Source organism: Carassius gibelio, chromosome B4 (genome assembly GCF_023724105.1).
Source record: "Carassius gibelio isolate Cgi1373 ecotype wild population from Czech Republic chromosome B4, carGib1.2-hapl.c, whole genome shotgun sequence".
NCBI lineage: Eukaryota > Metazoa > Chordata > Actinopteri > Cypriniformes > Cyprinidae > Carassius > Carassius gibelio.
This window is the reverse complement of record NC_068399.1, coordinates 13988997-14001883: the sequence shown is the minus strand read 5'-3', so window position 1 is coordinate 14001883 and position 12887 is coordinate 13988997. Positions and strand designations below refer to the sequence as shown.

General features: G+C 37.3%; 1 protein-coding gene across 1 annotated transcript in view; it reads left to right on the top strand.

Annotated features, from left to right (window-relative positions):
* Window positions 1–186: 186 nt before the first annotated feature.
* LOC127956624 (LHFPL tetraspan subfamily member 3 protein-like) overlaps window positions 187–12887 on the top strand; it is a 32286-nt gene continuing 19585 nt past the window's right edge. Inside the window, exon 1 of the mRNA XM_052554698.1 lies at window positions 187–2206. Coding sequence (XP_052410658.1) covers window positions 1780–2206 — 427 coding nt within the window. The 5' untranslated portion in view covers window positions 187–1779. The remainder of the gene's footprint in view (window positions 2207–12887) is intronic.

Sequence of the window (12887 nt, the reverse complement as noted above, 5' to 3'; positions counted from 1 at the left end):
CATGAATTTAATTTTTAAACGTTTAAAAGCGAGAATCCATAATATCGCCAGCCTGAAAACCAACAGAGACACCGGTGAATTTGGATATAAATTCAGGGAATAAATGTTTTCTCCAGGCATGTGAGCATCTCTCCATCTGCTCTGCGGAGAGGAGTGACAGACGCAGACTGAATAACGTTATTCGGGTGTGACAGAAATCTGCGCTTGTTCGCTCGAGCGCGTCTCATTGAGGTCCACACGCGCGGCATGAATCTCATCGCAGCGTTTATTTACTCAGACGACATTACTGTGGTCAGGTCTATTGTGTTTTATTGCTCTGAGATGTGTGCTCAGGATTAAATCGGATGGAGCAGCGGTACGCCGTTAAGCAAGCAACCGAGAGGAGAGCGATATTTGCGTTCAATCTGAGAAGAATGGACACGCAAAATATGATGCAGTGCAAGTGTCGTCATCTGAACATCCGTTATTTCTTTTAAACGGAAACAGCTAAGCAAGATTTATCACGGATAATCCTTGTAGCCTCATGGAAACAACCTTTTGGACTATATAAGGTAGATTATTGTTTATATAAATATATATTTTAATAGGCTTGATAAATGTCTTTAATATCTTAAGGTTTGGGTATTCGCAGACCATCCAAGTATTATTAATTTATTCGGGTCATCATTAAGAATTCATACTGACATTTCCGTTGGGATTTGGGAATATTATCTCTGATGCAGTGGAATGCGTTGTCTTCATATGAGCTGTGACTTCATATGAGTTTAGTCATTATTTTGCTGTCCCAAGAGCACCTTAATGAGATTACTTGGCTGAATGAAGCGGATGCATAGATGCTGAAGAAGAAGAGAGCTGGAAGAGAACATCATTGGAGTCACGGACAGACTGCCACATCCACGCTGAACGAATCACGGTGACATCTGGCGCTAAAACTGCTTAGTCTGTCGCGACATCTGTGAGCTGTTCTGTCTGTACTTGAGTTTTTAGGCAACATTCAGAGAGGACCGAATCCTGATTTAAACCACAGAGCACCAAAGTCTAAACTAAATGCAGAGTGGACTGAAATCATAAAAGTAGATTCAACCCAGACACTGTCTGATTTTCAGACAGGACCTGGATCCAGTCTCAATCTAGATAGGACCTGAATCCAGACTGAGTTCATAAAGGACTAGACTGAATCCAGATACAACCTGAATCCAGACTCAATCCAGAAAGGAAGAGAGTTCGGACTGAATCCATAAAGGACCTGAGTGCAGTTTGAACTCAAAGCGCATCTAAAACCAAATTGAATCCAGATTTAACCTAGATCTAGATTTTATCCAGATTTAACCAGAATCCAGTATCAATCTAAATGGGATCTGACTCCAGAAAAGACCTAAATCTGGACTGAATCCAGACAGGACCTGAATCCAGCTAAAACCTAAATAAAGATTTAATCCAGATCACACCAGAATTCAGACTCAATCCAGATAGAACTGAGTGCAGTTCGAATCCACTGTGGATCTGAGTCCAAACCAAATCCAGATAGAACCTTGATCTAGATTCAGATCAGATCAGAATTCAGACTCAATTCGGATAGGAGCTCAATCCAGATAGAATTAAGTGCCGTTCAAATCCACTTTGGATCTGAGTCCAAACTGAATCGAGATAGAACCTTAATCTAGATTCAGTCCGGATAGGATTTAGGCCTGAGAACTGAATCCAGACTAAATAAAGTTTTAACCTAATCATCCAGGGGACCTGAGTCCTATTTGAATCCATAAAGTACTGAATCCATCTATGATCCCTGGGACACCTGCAGCGATGCTCCCAGCCACAGAGGCAGCCAAGATCTACCAGACCAACTATGTCAGGAACTCTCGTGCCATCGGGGTCCTGTGGGCCATCTTCACCATCCTCTTTGCCATCGTCAATGTGGTATGTTTTGTTCAGCCCTACTGGATCGGGGATGGCATTGACACGCCACAGGCTGGTTACTTCGGCCTCTTTCACTACTGCATAGGGAACGGAATATCCCGAGACCTGACGTGCCAGGGGACCTTCACTGAGTTTAGCTCCATCCCGTCTAGCGCCTTCAAAGCTGCGTCCTTCTTCATTGGAATGTCCATGGTGCTGGTCCTCTCCTGCATCGGCTGCTTCGCCTTCTTCTTCTTCTGCAGTACAGCCACTGTGTATAAGATCTGTGGGTGGATGCAGCTGTCAGCAGGTGAGTGAGTGACTGTGCATCATTTAGAGGTTTCCCAATGCATGCTGATGTATGAGTAGCCAAGAGCCAGGAGTGTGATGAGGGCTGGATGTCAGAAAGACAGTCTGTGAAGTCCAAACACACATTTAAACATATATTGGCATGTCTTCTTATGGTTGCAGTTGGCATGTTCAAATATTATATATATATACACACATATATACATACTGAATATACATACCTAAAGGATTATCAGGAACACCTGTTCAATTTCTCAATGCAATTTTCTAATCAACCGATCACATGGCAGTTGCTTCAATGCATTTAGGGGTGTGGTCCTGGTCAAGACAATATCCTGAACTCCAAACTGAATGTCAGAATGGGAAAGAAAGGTGATTTAAGCAATTTTTAAACTGGGCATGGTTTGTTGGTGCCAGACGGGCCGGTCTGAGTATTTCACAATCTGCTCAGTTACTGGGATTTTCACGCACAACCATTTCTAGGGTTTGCAAAGAATGGTTTGAAAAGTGAAAAACATCCAGTATGTGGCAGTCCTGTGGGCGAAAATGCCTTGTTGATGCTAGAGGTCAGAGGAGAATGGGCCGACTGATTCAAGCTGATAGAAGAGCAACTTTGACTGAAATAACCACTCGTTACAACCGAGGTATGCAGCAAAGCATTTGTGAAGCCACAACACGCACATCCTTGAGGTGGATGGGCTTCAACAGCAGAAGACCCCACCGGGTACCACTCATCTCCACTACAAATAGGAAAAAGAGGCTACAATTTGCACGAGCTCACCAATATTGGACAGTTGAAGACTGGAAAAATGTTGCCTGGTCTAGAATTAAGGCAGTTCTGAAGGTGAAAGGGGGTCAAACACATTATTAGTATGGTATTCCTAATAATCCTTTAGGTGAGTGTGTGTGTGTGTGTGTGTGTGTGTGTGTGTGTGTGTATATATATATATATATATATATATATATATATATATATATATATATATATATATATACACACACACTATAATTAGTTTTTCATGGCACCATGATATTATCATAGTACTTTAAAGAGTAGTTCAAAATATAATTTAATAATAAAAAAAGCATTAAGTGATCAAAAGTGGCAGTAAAGACATTTTTGTTTGTTTGTTTGTTTTTACTTTTTTTGAGTACCAAATCATCATATTACAATGATTTCTAAAGGATCGTGTGACTCTAAAGCCAAAAAAATCAGATTTGTAATAACAGGAATAAATTACATTATAAAATATATCCAAATAGACAATACATATATATTATTAAAAAAATAATAATATTTAACAATTTATTACTGTTTTACTGTATTGTGATCTTGCCTTGAGCAGAAAATTTTGAACAGTAATGCACATTTTTAAATTCTAAATACAAGGGTTTTCAGTAGTAGTCTAACAGTTTGTGGTTCATTTATTTATATATATATCTATATCTATCTATCTATCTATCTATCTATCTATCTATCTATCTATCTATCTATCTATCTATCTATCTATATATATATATATATATATATATATATATATATACATATATACATAAACCTCAGATTTTTTTATATGTTCTCAGGCATTTGGACCTCAATGTACATGTTTTTGATATACTTAATTACCATATTTTTTTTTAAATTAGATTACTTTTTGATTTCAGTATTTTTTTAAGACAAATTACAGATAGTTCTGATGTCATTATGTGGATGTGCAATTTCCGATGAAAGATTTCAACTATTAATCAAAATACTATGTAATGGACCCTAAATTTACACTGTCATCCGTTTGATCACTACTGAGTAGTCTTTTTGGTGCATCCTCCAATTATGATACTTGTAGAAAAACACTTTTTAAAAGCTGACCCGCTATATAAAGCAATGAATCCACAGTGGACTAAAGATTATATAAATAAATAAATCATGCACACCACTTTCTCTCTAAATTAAACCGATGAGCATGATGAGAAAATTAGCTCAAGCACTGGATGTGTCTTTTTCTTCTGTAAAGAAAAAAACAACTGCAGATAGGCTTAGTCAGTTTACTTTCCCCAGCTGACCAATGCTGAACGTGTCCTTGATATTTTTGATTAATGCTTCTTTAATAGTTTCATGTTGTTCTTAGGCGTTGAGAGTTGGGTTTGTTGTGTTGTGTTGTGCTCAGAAGGCTTGTATTTTAAAGGATCTATAGAATCTATGAAATGAGCAGATGAGAGAGCTCAAGATGTGTGAACTGCATCTGCACACACTGCTTTCATCTGAAGGCTTTGGCTTCAAAGGCTGCATGAGTAAAGTCAGCAGTAAGAACATATATCGCCCTGTATGCTAATATTTACTTCATTCCACCTCACTTCTTCTGGTTCTGTTTTTACCCCATTTCATTTGCATTGCTGACATCGTCAGTAAGTAGAAAAGCTCCAGGGTTACATTTAGTTTGATGCATTTCATGAGTGACTGACCACCCTCTCTTAACATGCGTGTGTGTGTGGGTGTGTGTGTCTGGTGTACCTTACTTTACCTATTGGTTTTTAAATGTTGGAACTTGGAAGGGAGGGAAGCACCACAGGAGAAAATGTTCTAAACATAACCAGAAAAATCTCAAAATGTCGAGCGCTCAGTAAACATATTTTTCTCAGGAAGGAAAAAGACAGGGGTGGTCTATTTTTGTGCCTGGCCTCAGGGACTTCAGGTGAGTTTTGAAAGTAACTCACAGTTGTGGACAAATTACTGTCATAGGTGGCTTATGTGTAGCTGTCAGAGCAAAATGACACATGATGTTCTTGCAAGCCTCTGTATTACTTACTGGAGCTGTTTATAGAGAACAATTCTATCATCATTTACTCACCCTTATGTCATTCCAAATTATTATTTTTTTCCTCCTGTGAAACACAAAAGGAGATGTTTAACAATGTCCAATCAGCTTTTTCATACAAAAAAAAAAAAAAAAAAAACTGCAATCAAGGCCAGCCAAGCTTCAAAAATGACATACACTATTAATATATGACAAAAGTTATATTTTCTAAATTTATATATGATAGTTTGTGTGCAAAAAGGCCAAATTAAATTTATGCTTAAAATCATTTTTTCCATTAATCTAACATGACAATCAAACAGATCACCATATATGTATAATAATAGTAATAATAATTATTATATGATATGAAATGAATATAGATTTAAATATTTTTTTACATGAGTATGGTGTCACTAATGCAAAAATGCATTTGGTTCTTGTATGTCTTCTAGGGTTTTCTACTCATAAAGTTGCCAGTGATCCTGAATATGAGATGTTGTGCTTGCTTAAAGTGTGATTTGCAAGTTTAAGTTTCGCTCGACTGACAATTTTTTATTGAACCAATTAAAAATGGCATTTGTCAGATGATGTTTATTAGTAATGATGTTGTATTTGGTTGCACTTTCTGGGGGGAATAACCTCAAGTGGCTTTACTGCAGCCGCTGCTTTCAGCAAATGTGGAAAAAAAAAAACAGATTACATAATCAGATTTTTAAGGACGCTGGAAGCTTAACCGCAGATTTTTAGGGGGGCTGAAGTATAAATAGGTCTAGAATCGCCTATGGTGCTAAGTTTGAATTTGAAAGTGTAAATAAGATTTGAGAGCCAAGGCAGATGGAAAGATTTGACAGGAATTTATTTAAGTTTTAGTCTGGTTTTCATAAAAGAAAGGGTCACACTTTATTTTAAGGTCTGATTCTCACCATTAACAAGCCATCAAGGGCCAGATTTACTAAACAGGGCAAATTAGCGTTAGAGCGCAACTCCTTAAAAGCACTCTCCTTGTGATTTACTAACAAGGTGCACAATAAAAAACACAGACCATATCCAAAATGACCAGTGAAATCTACCAAGAGCTTCTCACACAGGTGAGATCTAAACAGCCTTTATGAGATAGTTAGCAATAAAAAGCCCATTTGAATTTCTAATGGCTCACTGATCGGGTGAATCTCTCTTCAGAACAGCATGCATGTGGGTAATGAGAAACTAATGTGGTCACTGTTTACTTCTCACCGCCTTGAAGGAGCACAGTCAGTGCCGGTGGCCCTAGCGGGTCACACCAGACTGTAATCTGTTAAATTCAGAAAGCACTGCATTGACAATTACGAAGCATAAAATCACAACTGCGAAGACCTGCAGTGTGAATGTCCTAGTACAGAGCAAAAGACGTGTTAATGGAATCAAACAGAAGTTAATATTTAAATGATGAAACCATCACAAACTATAACAAAACTTCACAAGGCTCTATAAGCAGACTGAATGGTTTGTGAGAGGTACGATGATGGATTTGTCACTTCTGAGAGCAATGACAAAATCACATATCATATGATGTGATTATATAGACATAGTGAGCATTGACAGCCGAGGGTTATGAGCTCCACAGAGGCACTAATGGAAGCAGGGCAGCACAGGGCAGCTTGTGAATGGAGAGCTGATAACGGACTGTACTTCATACTCAATGACTGACTCATTCAGTGCACTCCTGGCCTCCAATAAAACGCCCACTCTTCCATCGGTCTCTCTACTCGCTCCATACATCCAGTTATCTGCTGTATGACAAATGCTTTACTCTTCTTTGCATTCCTATACAAACAAGTACTGAGATCCTAGTTTAATGGATATCAGAGCCATGATATATGCACAAATAAAATTGGTTCTTCAGTGGTTCCTTGGGGAGGTTGAGGTGCTATATAACAACTCTACTGTTATAAAGTCAAGTAGGGTCCTCCAACGGCTCTTCGGGGTGGTTAAGGTGCTATAGCACTGCTGCCATACCATAAGCCCCTGTATAATTGTTTAAAAGTTCTCTAACTCACTCTTAGTCCCTTTAGTTTCGTTGGGGAAAGGGTTAAAAACAACAACATTAAAATACAGTATATTTCCTGAAGTCAACCTTTTTGCCCCATAAGGTAATATGCTAGGACCCCCACACAAGACTTTTGCAATTGTAGTAAATTCCAATTCATAGCAAACATATGTGTGTGGAATAATATATCTAAAATCCAAGGAGGAGAATGAGGTGACTTATGGTTCTACATAGCACCATTTGACAAAGGTGCTTCATAGAACCTTTAAAGATATGCTATATAGCACTTAAAGTGGACTCCCTATGATTATAAACCACTTTTAGTGCTATTTAGCAAAAAGTCAACCATGGTATTGCCATCTGATACAATCATATTATCAGACATTCATATCAGAAATTGTGCATTTATATTTTCTTCTATGGAAGAAATTAATTAGCTATTTTTCCCTCTCATTTTTTGTTTTCTGGGGGTTTCAGTATTGTCAACATAAAGAGGTAATGGTTATTTCGCAGTTTCCGGAAAATATTGAATCTTTATTTAGCCAATGTGTGAATCATATCCGAGAGCAGACGAATCTTGCACTTGTGGGAGTGAGAAAATGAGGTGTTTTTTTTCCTCAGATTTCTTATGCCGAGAGGCAGCAGGTGATTATATTAAAATCCTAAAATAAGAAACACTATATGAAACACCGCAAGTATTTGTTACAAGCTAAAAATAACCATGAACAGGTTAGAAATCAGTAAATATGGGAGTCATGCACATGATTTGTTTTTGAAGAGGGAGTTGCAGTCCTGGCTCACTTCTGTCCTCTCAATAAAACAGGTTTAACATGTTTTAAAGTATAAGGTGTTCACCTTATTTAGCATGCAAGGAGACCCAGGTACCAACGTAATGTATCTTTACAAAAATGAATTAATTTAATTCAATCTAAATTTATTTTCACCCATTTTATTTAATCTTTATTCAATCTTCATTTATTTTCAAATGCCAGAAATACTTACTCTTTCTCTTTTTTTGCTAATGAAATGCATGTTTTTGGTGCATTACAATGCAATGATTTATGTTTGTAATCCTTATCTTCGTAACATATAACAAGCCTGTGGTGTAGTACATGACTGGAAGCTATAAATGAGAGGATGCTATAATTAAAAGTGCCTCTTTAGAGTTAAGTGTGAGCAGCTGACTTGGCTGAGGACAGGGAACATCTGTTTGATCGAAACCACAAGACGCAGTCTGCGAATAAAATCAATGAGGGACTGATGGCTCAGAAAGCCCAAAGAGTGGGTTCCATGGCATATTCGACTGCTATTTTAATGTTAAAAACCTATTGAAATCAATAGTGGAGTTTAGTACATGTCTGTAAGCTTTCAGGCAGATTTATGTGCTAGAGTAATAAGTCGCTATATATTACCACACACCACCATCTACCAACTAGCAAAATATAGGTGTTTTTTAGGCTGCAAAATGACTATAAAAGCTATTTAAACAAAGGATAAGCCCTTCGAAATCATGTTTCAAATGGAAAATGTCTAAACAGGAAAGAAATTAGCATCGTTAAACCATTTCATTGGGTCTTTAAAAAGAGCAGAAAAGGGTCTCAGAACACATTTTTCTTATTAAACTGAAATATAAGCCTAGTTCATGGCCCAGGTGTTTCATTTATTACGTTTAACTCTAACAATTGCATTTATAAGTGTCTGATCAGCCTTATTCAAATGGTAAATTATAGTTTTAGATTGAATTTTCAATAGGCTTTATACCAAATGCAGCATCAAACGTCAATTCAAGATGGCAGAAACCGGTAGATGAAAGACATTATCGTATGAAAGGCGTCACGCTCCTCACCTCCCATAAACTCAGTCTGTAATCACCGTGACTGGCTGGTTGGTGGGTTTTCTCAGTTCATCTTCAAGACCCAGCTCTCAGAAATCGACTGCTGTCCCTTGAGGGAAGTGTGAATGTTTGATGCCATCAAACCCTCTGCATGGTGGATGTAGGCTCCACAGGGAGCAGATGTCATTGCTGCTAGTTGCTGTTTGGACAGTGGGGTGCTTACCTGGAAAACCAATGAAGAGATACAGAGAAATCAGCAACAGTAATGATGAGACCCTTTGGGACCCAGATGTGCCTGTTTCAGCACTAAGTATGCTTAACTATCATGTACTGTGGGGAAAGCGAGTGAGAACTGGGAAGATAAATAGAGAAAGACGTAGGTGTGGGTTCATACTGACACAAAGAGCAACAATTAAATAAGCTCCAGAAAAAGTGTGTCACCTTTGTTCACTGTGTGAGAATGTGTGCATGCATGTGTACCTGACGCAATGACATTATTAATGGAAAATTGCATTGAAATTTAACTAGCAGCAACAGGAAATGAAGTACGCTGTGGCAAAAACATGAAGAAATATAACATGTAATTTGCCATAATATGAAAAAAAAATTGTTGTGAGAAAAAAAAAAAGACTCACTGTCACACATACATGAACATAACATAAATAATCAAACTGTGTTAAATCAATTATTAAATGTGTCATTAAATTAATTTCACAATATTACCAATTTACTGTATTTTCGATCAAATGCAGCATTGGTGAGCATACGAGACCTCTTCCAAAACAAAAACATTATCTGATCCCAAACGTTTTATAATAGTGAGTATACTGGTGCTTTTAATATTCATCAATTAATTATATTTATTATTTATGACACTTAGACCCAATCCATTCAAGGGCATAGGTTTGTTCAAATCACGAATCTTAAGTACAAACCAGTAATAATAATAATGGTGCCTACTTAACCACAGCGCAAATATACACTCTACACTGCACTTGAAACTCAAGGACTAGCCATTTAAAAAACAAGTGAACCGTATGTAGTGTACGGTGTCAACTGTCCTCCACACGTGCATTATTAGGAATCGCAAAGTAATAAAATCGCAAACAAGCTTTGTTCAGCTAACCATAATAGCCTTGAACTCCAACATGCAGCATGAATCAGTCCTCAGCTAGTCACGTATCAGAAATCCAGCATCAGAGATTAGCACTTAGTGGGTAAAAATACCCGCGCTCCATTAACACGCAAGCTTTAATCCTCTCCGACCCGATCTCCGCCGCGTGCTGATGAGCACATCGGGTCTCAAAGTCACTTTCAGAACGTATGGCTCAAACTAATTATGCTATTTAAAAAATGCCAGCACACATTGGATGGAGTTTGTCGTCTCTTAATTGTGGTTGATGGCTTGGCAAAAGTCTTTAGTGGATTGATTAGCTTGTGTATCTGGAGTTAATGTCATTAAGCGCAGCCGTAGGAGAAATGGCTCTCACTTGCTGCTTCGCTTAGCGACTATTAGCTAATCTTGGCTAAGACTGCGTGCCCATGCTGGCCACATTTCTCATTTTAAATGGATGATTGAAAGCACATGCAGACGTTGCTATTTGCTAACATCAACCAGATCTGTAAAGATCTACACTGCTTTAGCTTTAACTGAACTGCTCCAGTGAACGGTTGGCATGGCGTTAACTTTGTTTATCTGTTGCTAGTGTATCATGATCACAGATTAGCCTTCTTTAGTTTAAATGTCATTAAGTCTATGTATCTACACTCTAAAAAAAAAAAGGTGCTTCACAATGCCATAGAAGAACCTTTTTTGTCTAAATGGTCTCATAAAGAACCATTAACATCTGAAGAACTTTTCCGTTTCACCAAAGGTTATTTGTAGTGAAAGAAAGTTCTTCAGATTATAAAATGGTTAGAAATGGTTCTTTGTGGACATCAGAGTGAAGATCTATCTATCTATCTATCTATCTATCTATCTATCTATCTATCTATCTATCTATCTTTCTATCTATCTATCATAATTTATTTGCTACTCTATCCCTTCAAACTGTCAAACTAACTATTTAAATTTTCAAACTTGGCTTTGTCAAGCCAACAGAAAGTTTCTCTTTCAAACTTCTCAATTGTTATCAATTGAAACTGATCAAGTATGGGATATCATCATAATATTTTTTGCATAAACATTAATAAGAAAACCATCAGGTTTAGGTTGTCATTTAATCACGTGTCAACCAAATAAATTGCCAAACCCAACACTATAGTTTTATTTCCCTAAAAACAAAATGTATTAAAAATTTTTTTATTAATAAATGAAACATTTACAAATTATAACTGATACCAAGGTACCAGAGGTTGGTATGGTAAATCATGTATGAACTGAGGCTGGGCGCACATTAGTTATGGAAGAAAGAAACCTTTTTGAAGATTCAAATCAATTGAATCAATTATTTCACAAAATAATTCACTGTTTCAAAGTGCTTGAAACGCCACACGCTGGTGATGCCTGCTGCTCAAAACTGTATAAATGCACCAAGAACATGCATAAAAAAGGCTTTTACAAACCCACTGCAAATGTTTTCTTGAAAGTACTCTTAAATAGTGTATATAATATGTGTTTTTAAGAATTATTTTTAATTTGCTGGGCTTATAAGAGGCCAGTACGTGGCAATTAACTACTATTCATCAGTTTAATTACACAAAAGTCTCATTAAAAATTTCTACAAATGGATAAAACTGATCCGAGATTAAGCCAAATCCATTGCCGCTGGTTCATTGGGTTTGCCGCTGGGAAGCGATCTCAATAAATTTGCATGATTCATAAGTCACTGAAATCGCCCCAACAGCAAACCATTGAAGTTTCTAAACGTTTTGAAACAGTTATGACATAACGAAGCCTCATTTACTGAAGACAGTTTGGCAGTTTCATACGCATTCTGAACCACAAAGGTTTCGAAGCTTCACAAAGCTGTACACTACTAGCAAGACAGATGCTACAATGAGTCTTTCTAATTTAAAAAATCTGGCTAAACAAGTCTCTAAGTGTGTTCGATATCTAACAAGAAAAGCAATGAGCAATAGCCACTGAAACTGAGAGACTAAACAGCGCAAATGGAAGGCGAAGCAGTGGGAAGTGAAGTCAATTAGGAAAAAATACCCAACAAGCAAATGAAAGTGTCAGCTCACTGCTGCCCACGTCTCCCCAAAACCATTTTTCAGCTCTTTCCCCCACAAAACCTACTGCAGGCACATCCTTGTTGTTTGTTAAAATTGTCAAGAATTAGATCTTATTTAGCTGGGTTGAGTTGGTGTAAGAACTGCATTTTTGGGATTGTGCTGTAGCTACAATATTAGAGGATAAATAGTCTGGTAGCTGATGCATATAGTTGAGTAAAGTGTGAGATGACATGACAGAAAACTAAGCTATGAAGCTTTATAAACTATGAAGCTTTAAATGTGCGTAGGACAAGCTTCTTTTCTAATGTCTGCAAACGAGAATTATCATTAGCTGAGAGAAAATAGATTTTCACATTTAAAAATACTCCATTCTGCCATAAATTAATAAAAAAAAACCCACATCAAGCCTAAACAAGCAACGGGCAAATTAATTTCTTTTGTAAACAGAAGTTTAAAAATACCAGCAACGGCTGGCAGACATCTCAGAGGATGTGTCCTCAAACCAGCGCAGAGACTTGGACACCAGCTTTGGAGCATTATGCATTATGCAGTCTGTCAGTATCTAGGGTTATCACAGTTAAGTGGAGGTTAGGATGAAATTAATTTGATTTTCTTTTTGAGCTCTTTGTGCTTCCTGTTAATTCTGCTGATTCATTATCGCCATCTTTTTCCTGCTTCACCTTTCTGTGGTTCTTTCTTCAAACATGAACTCATTTAAGTACGCATGATGCATGTTTAATTAGGACTGGGAAAGAGAGAGACTTTAGAGTCTCTAAAGAATGAATGCGAAAAGACTGACAGCAAAATCTGTCGGAGCACTTAAAATGCGAACCCATAAACACATTTGTGT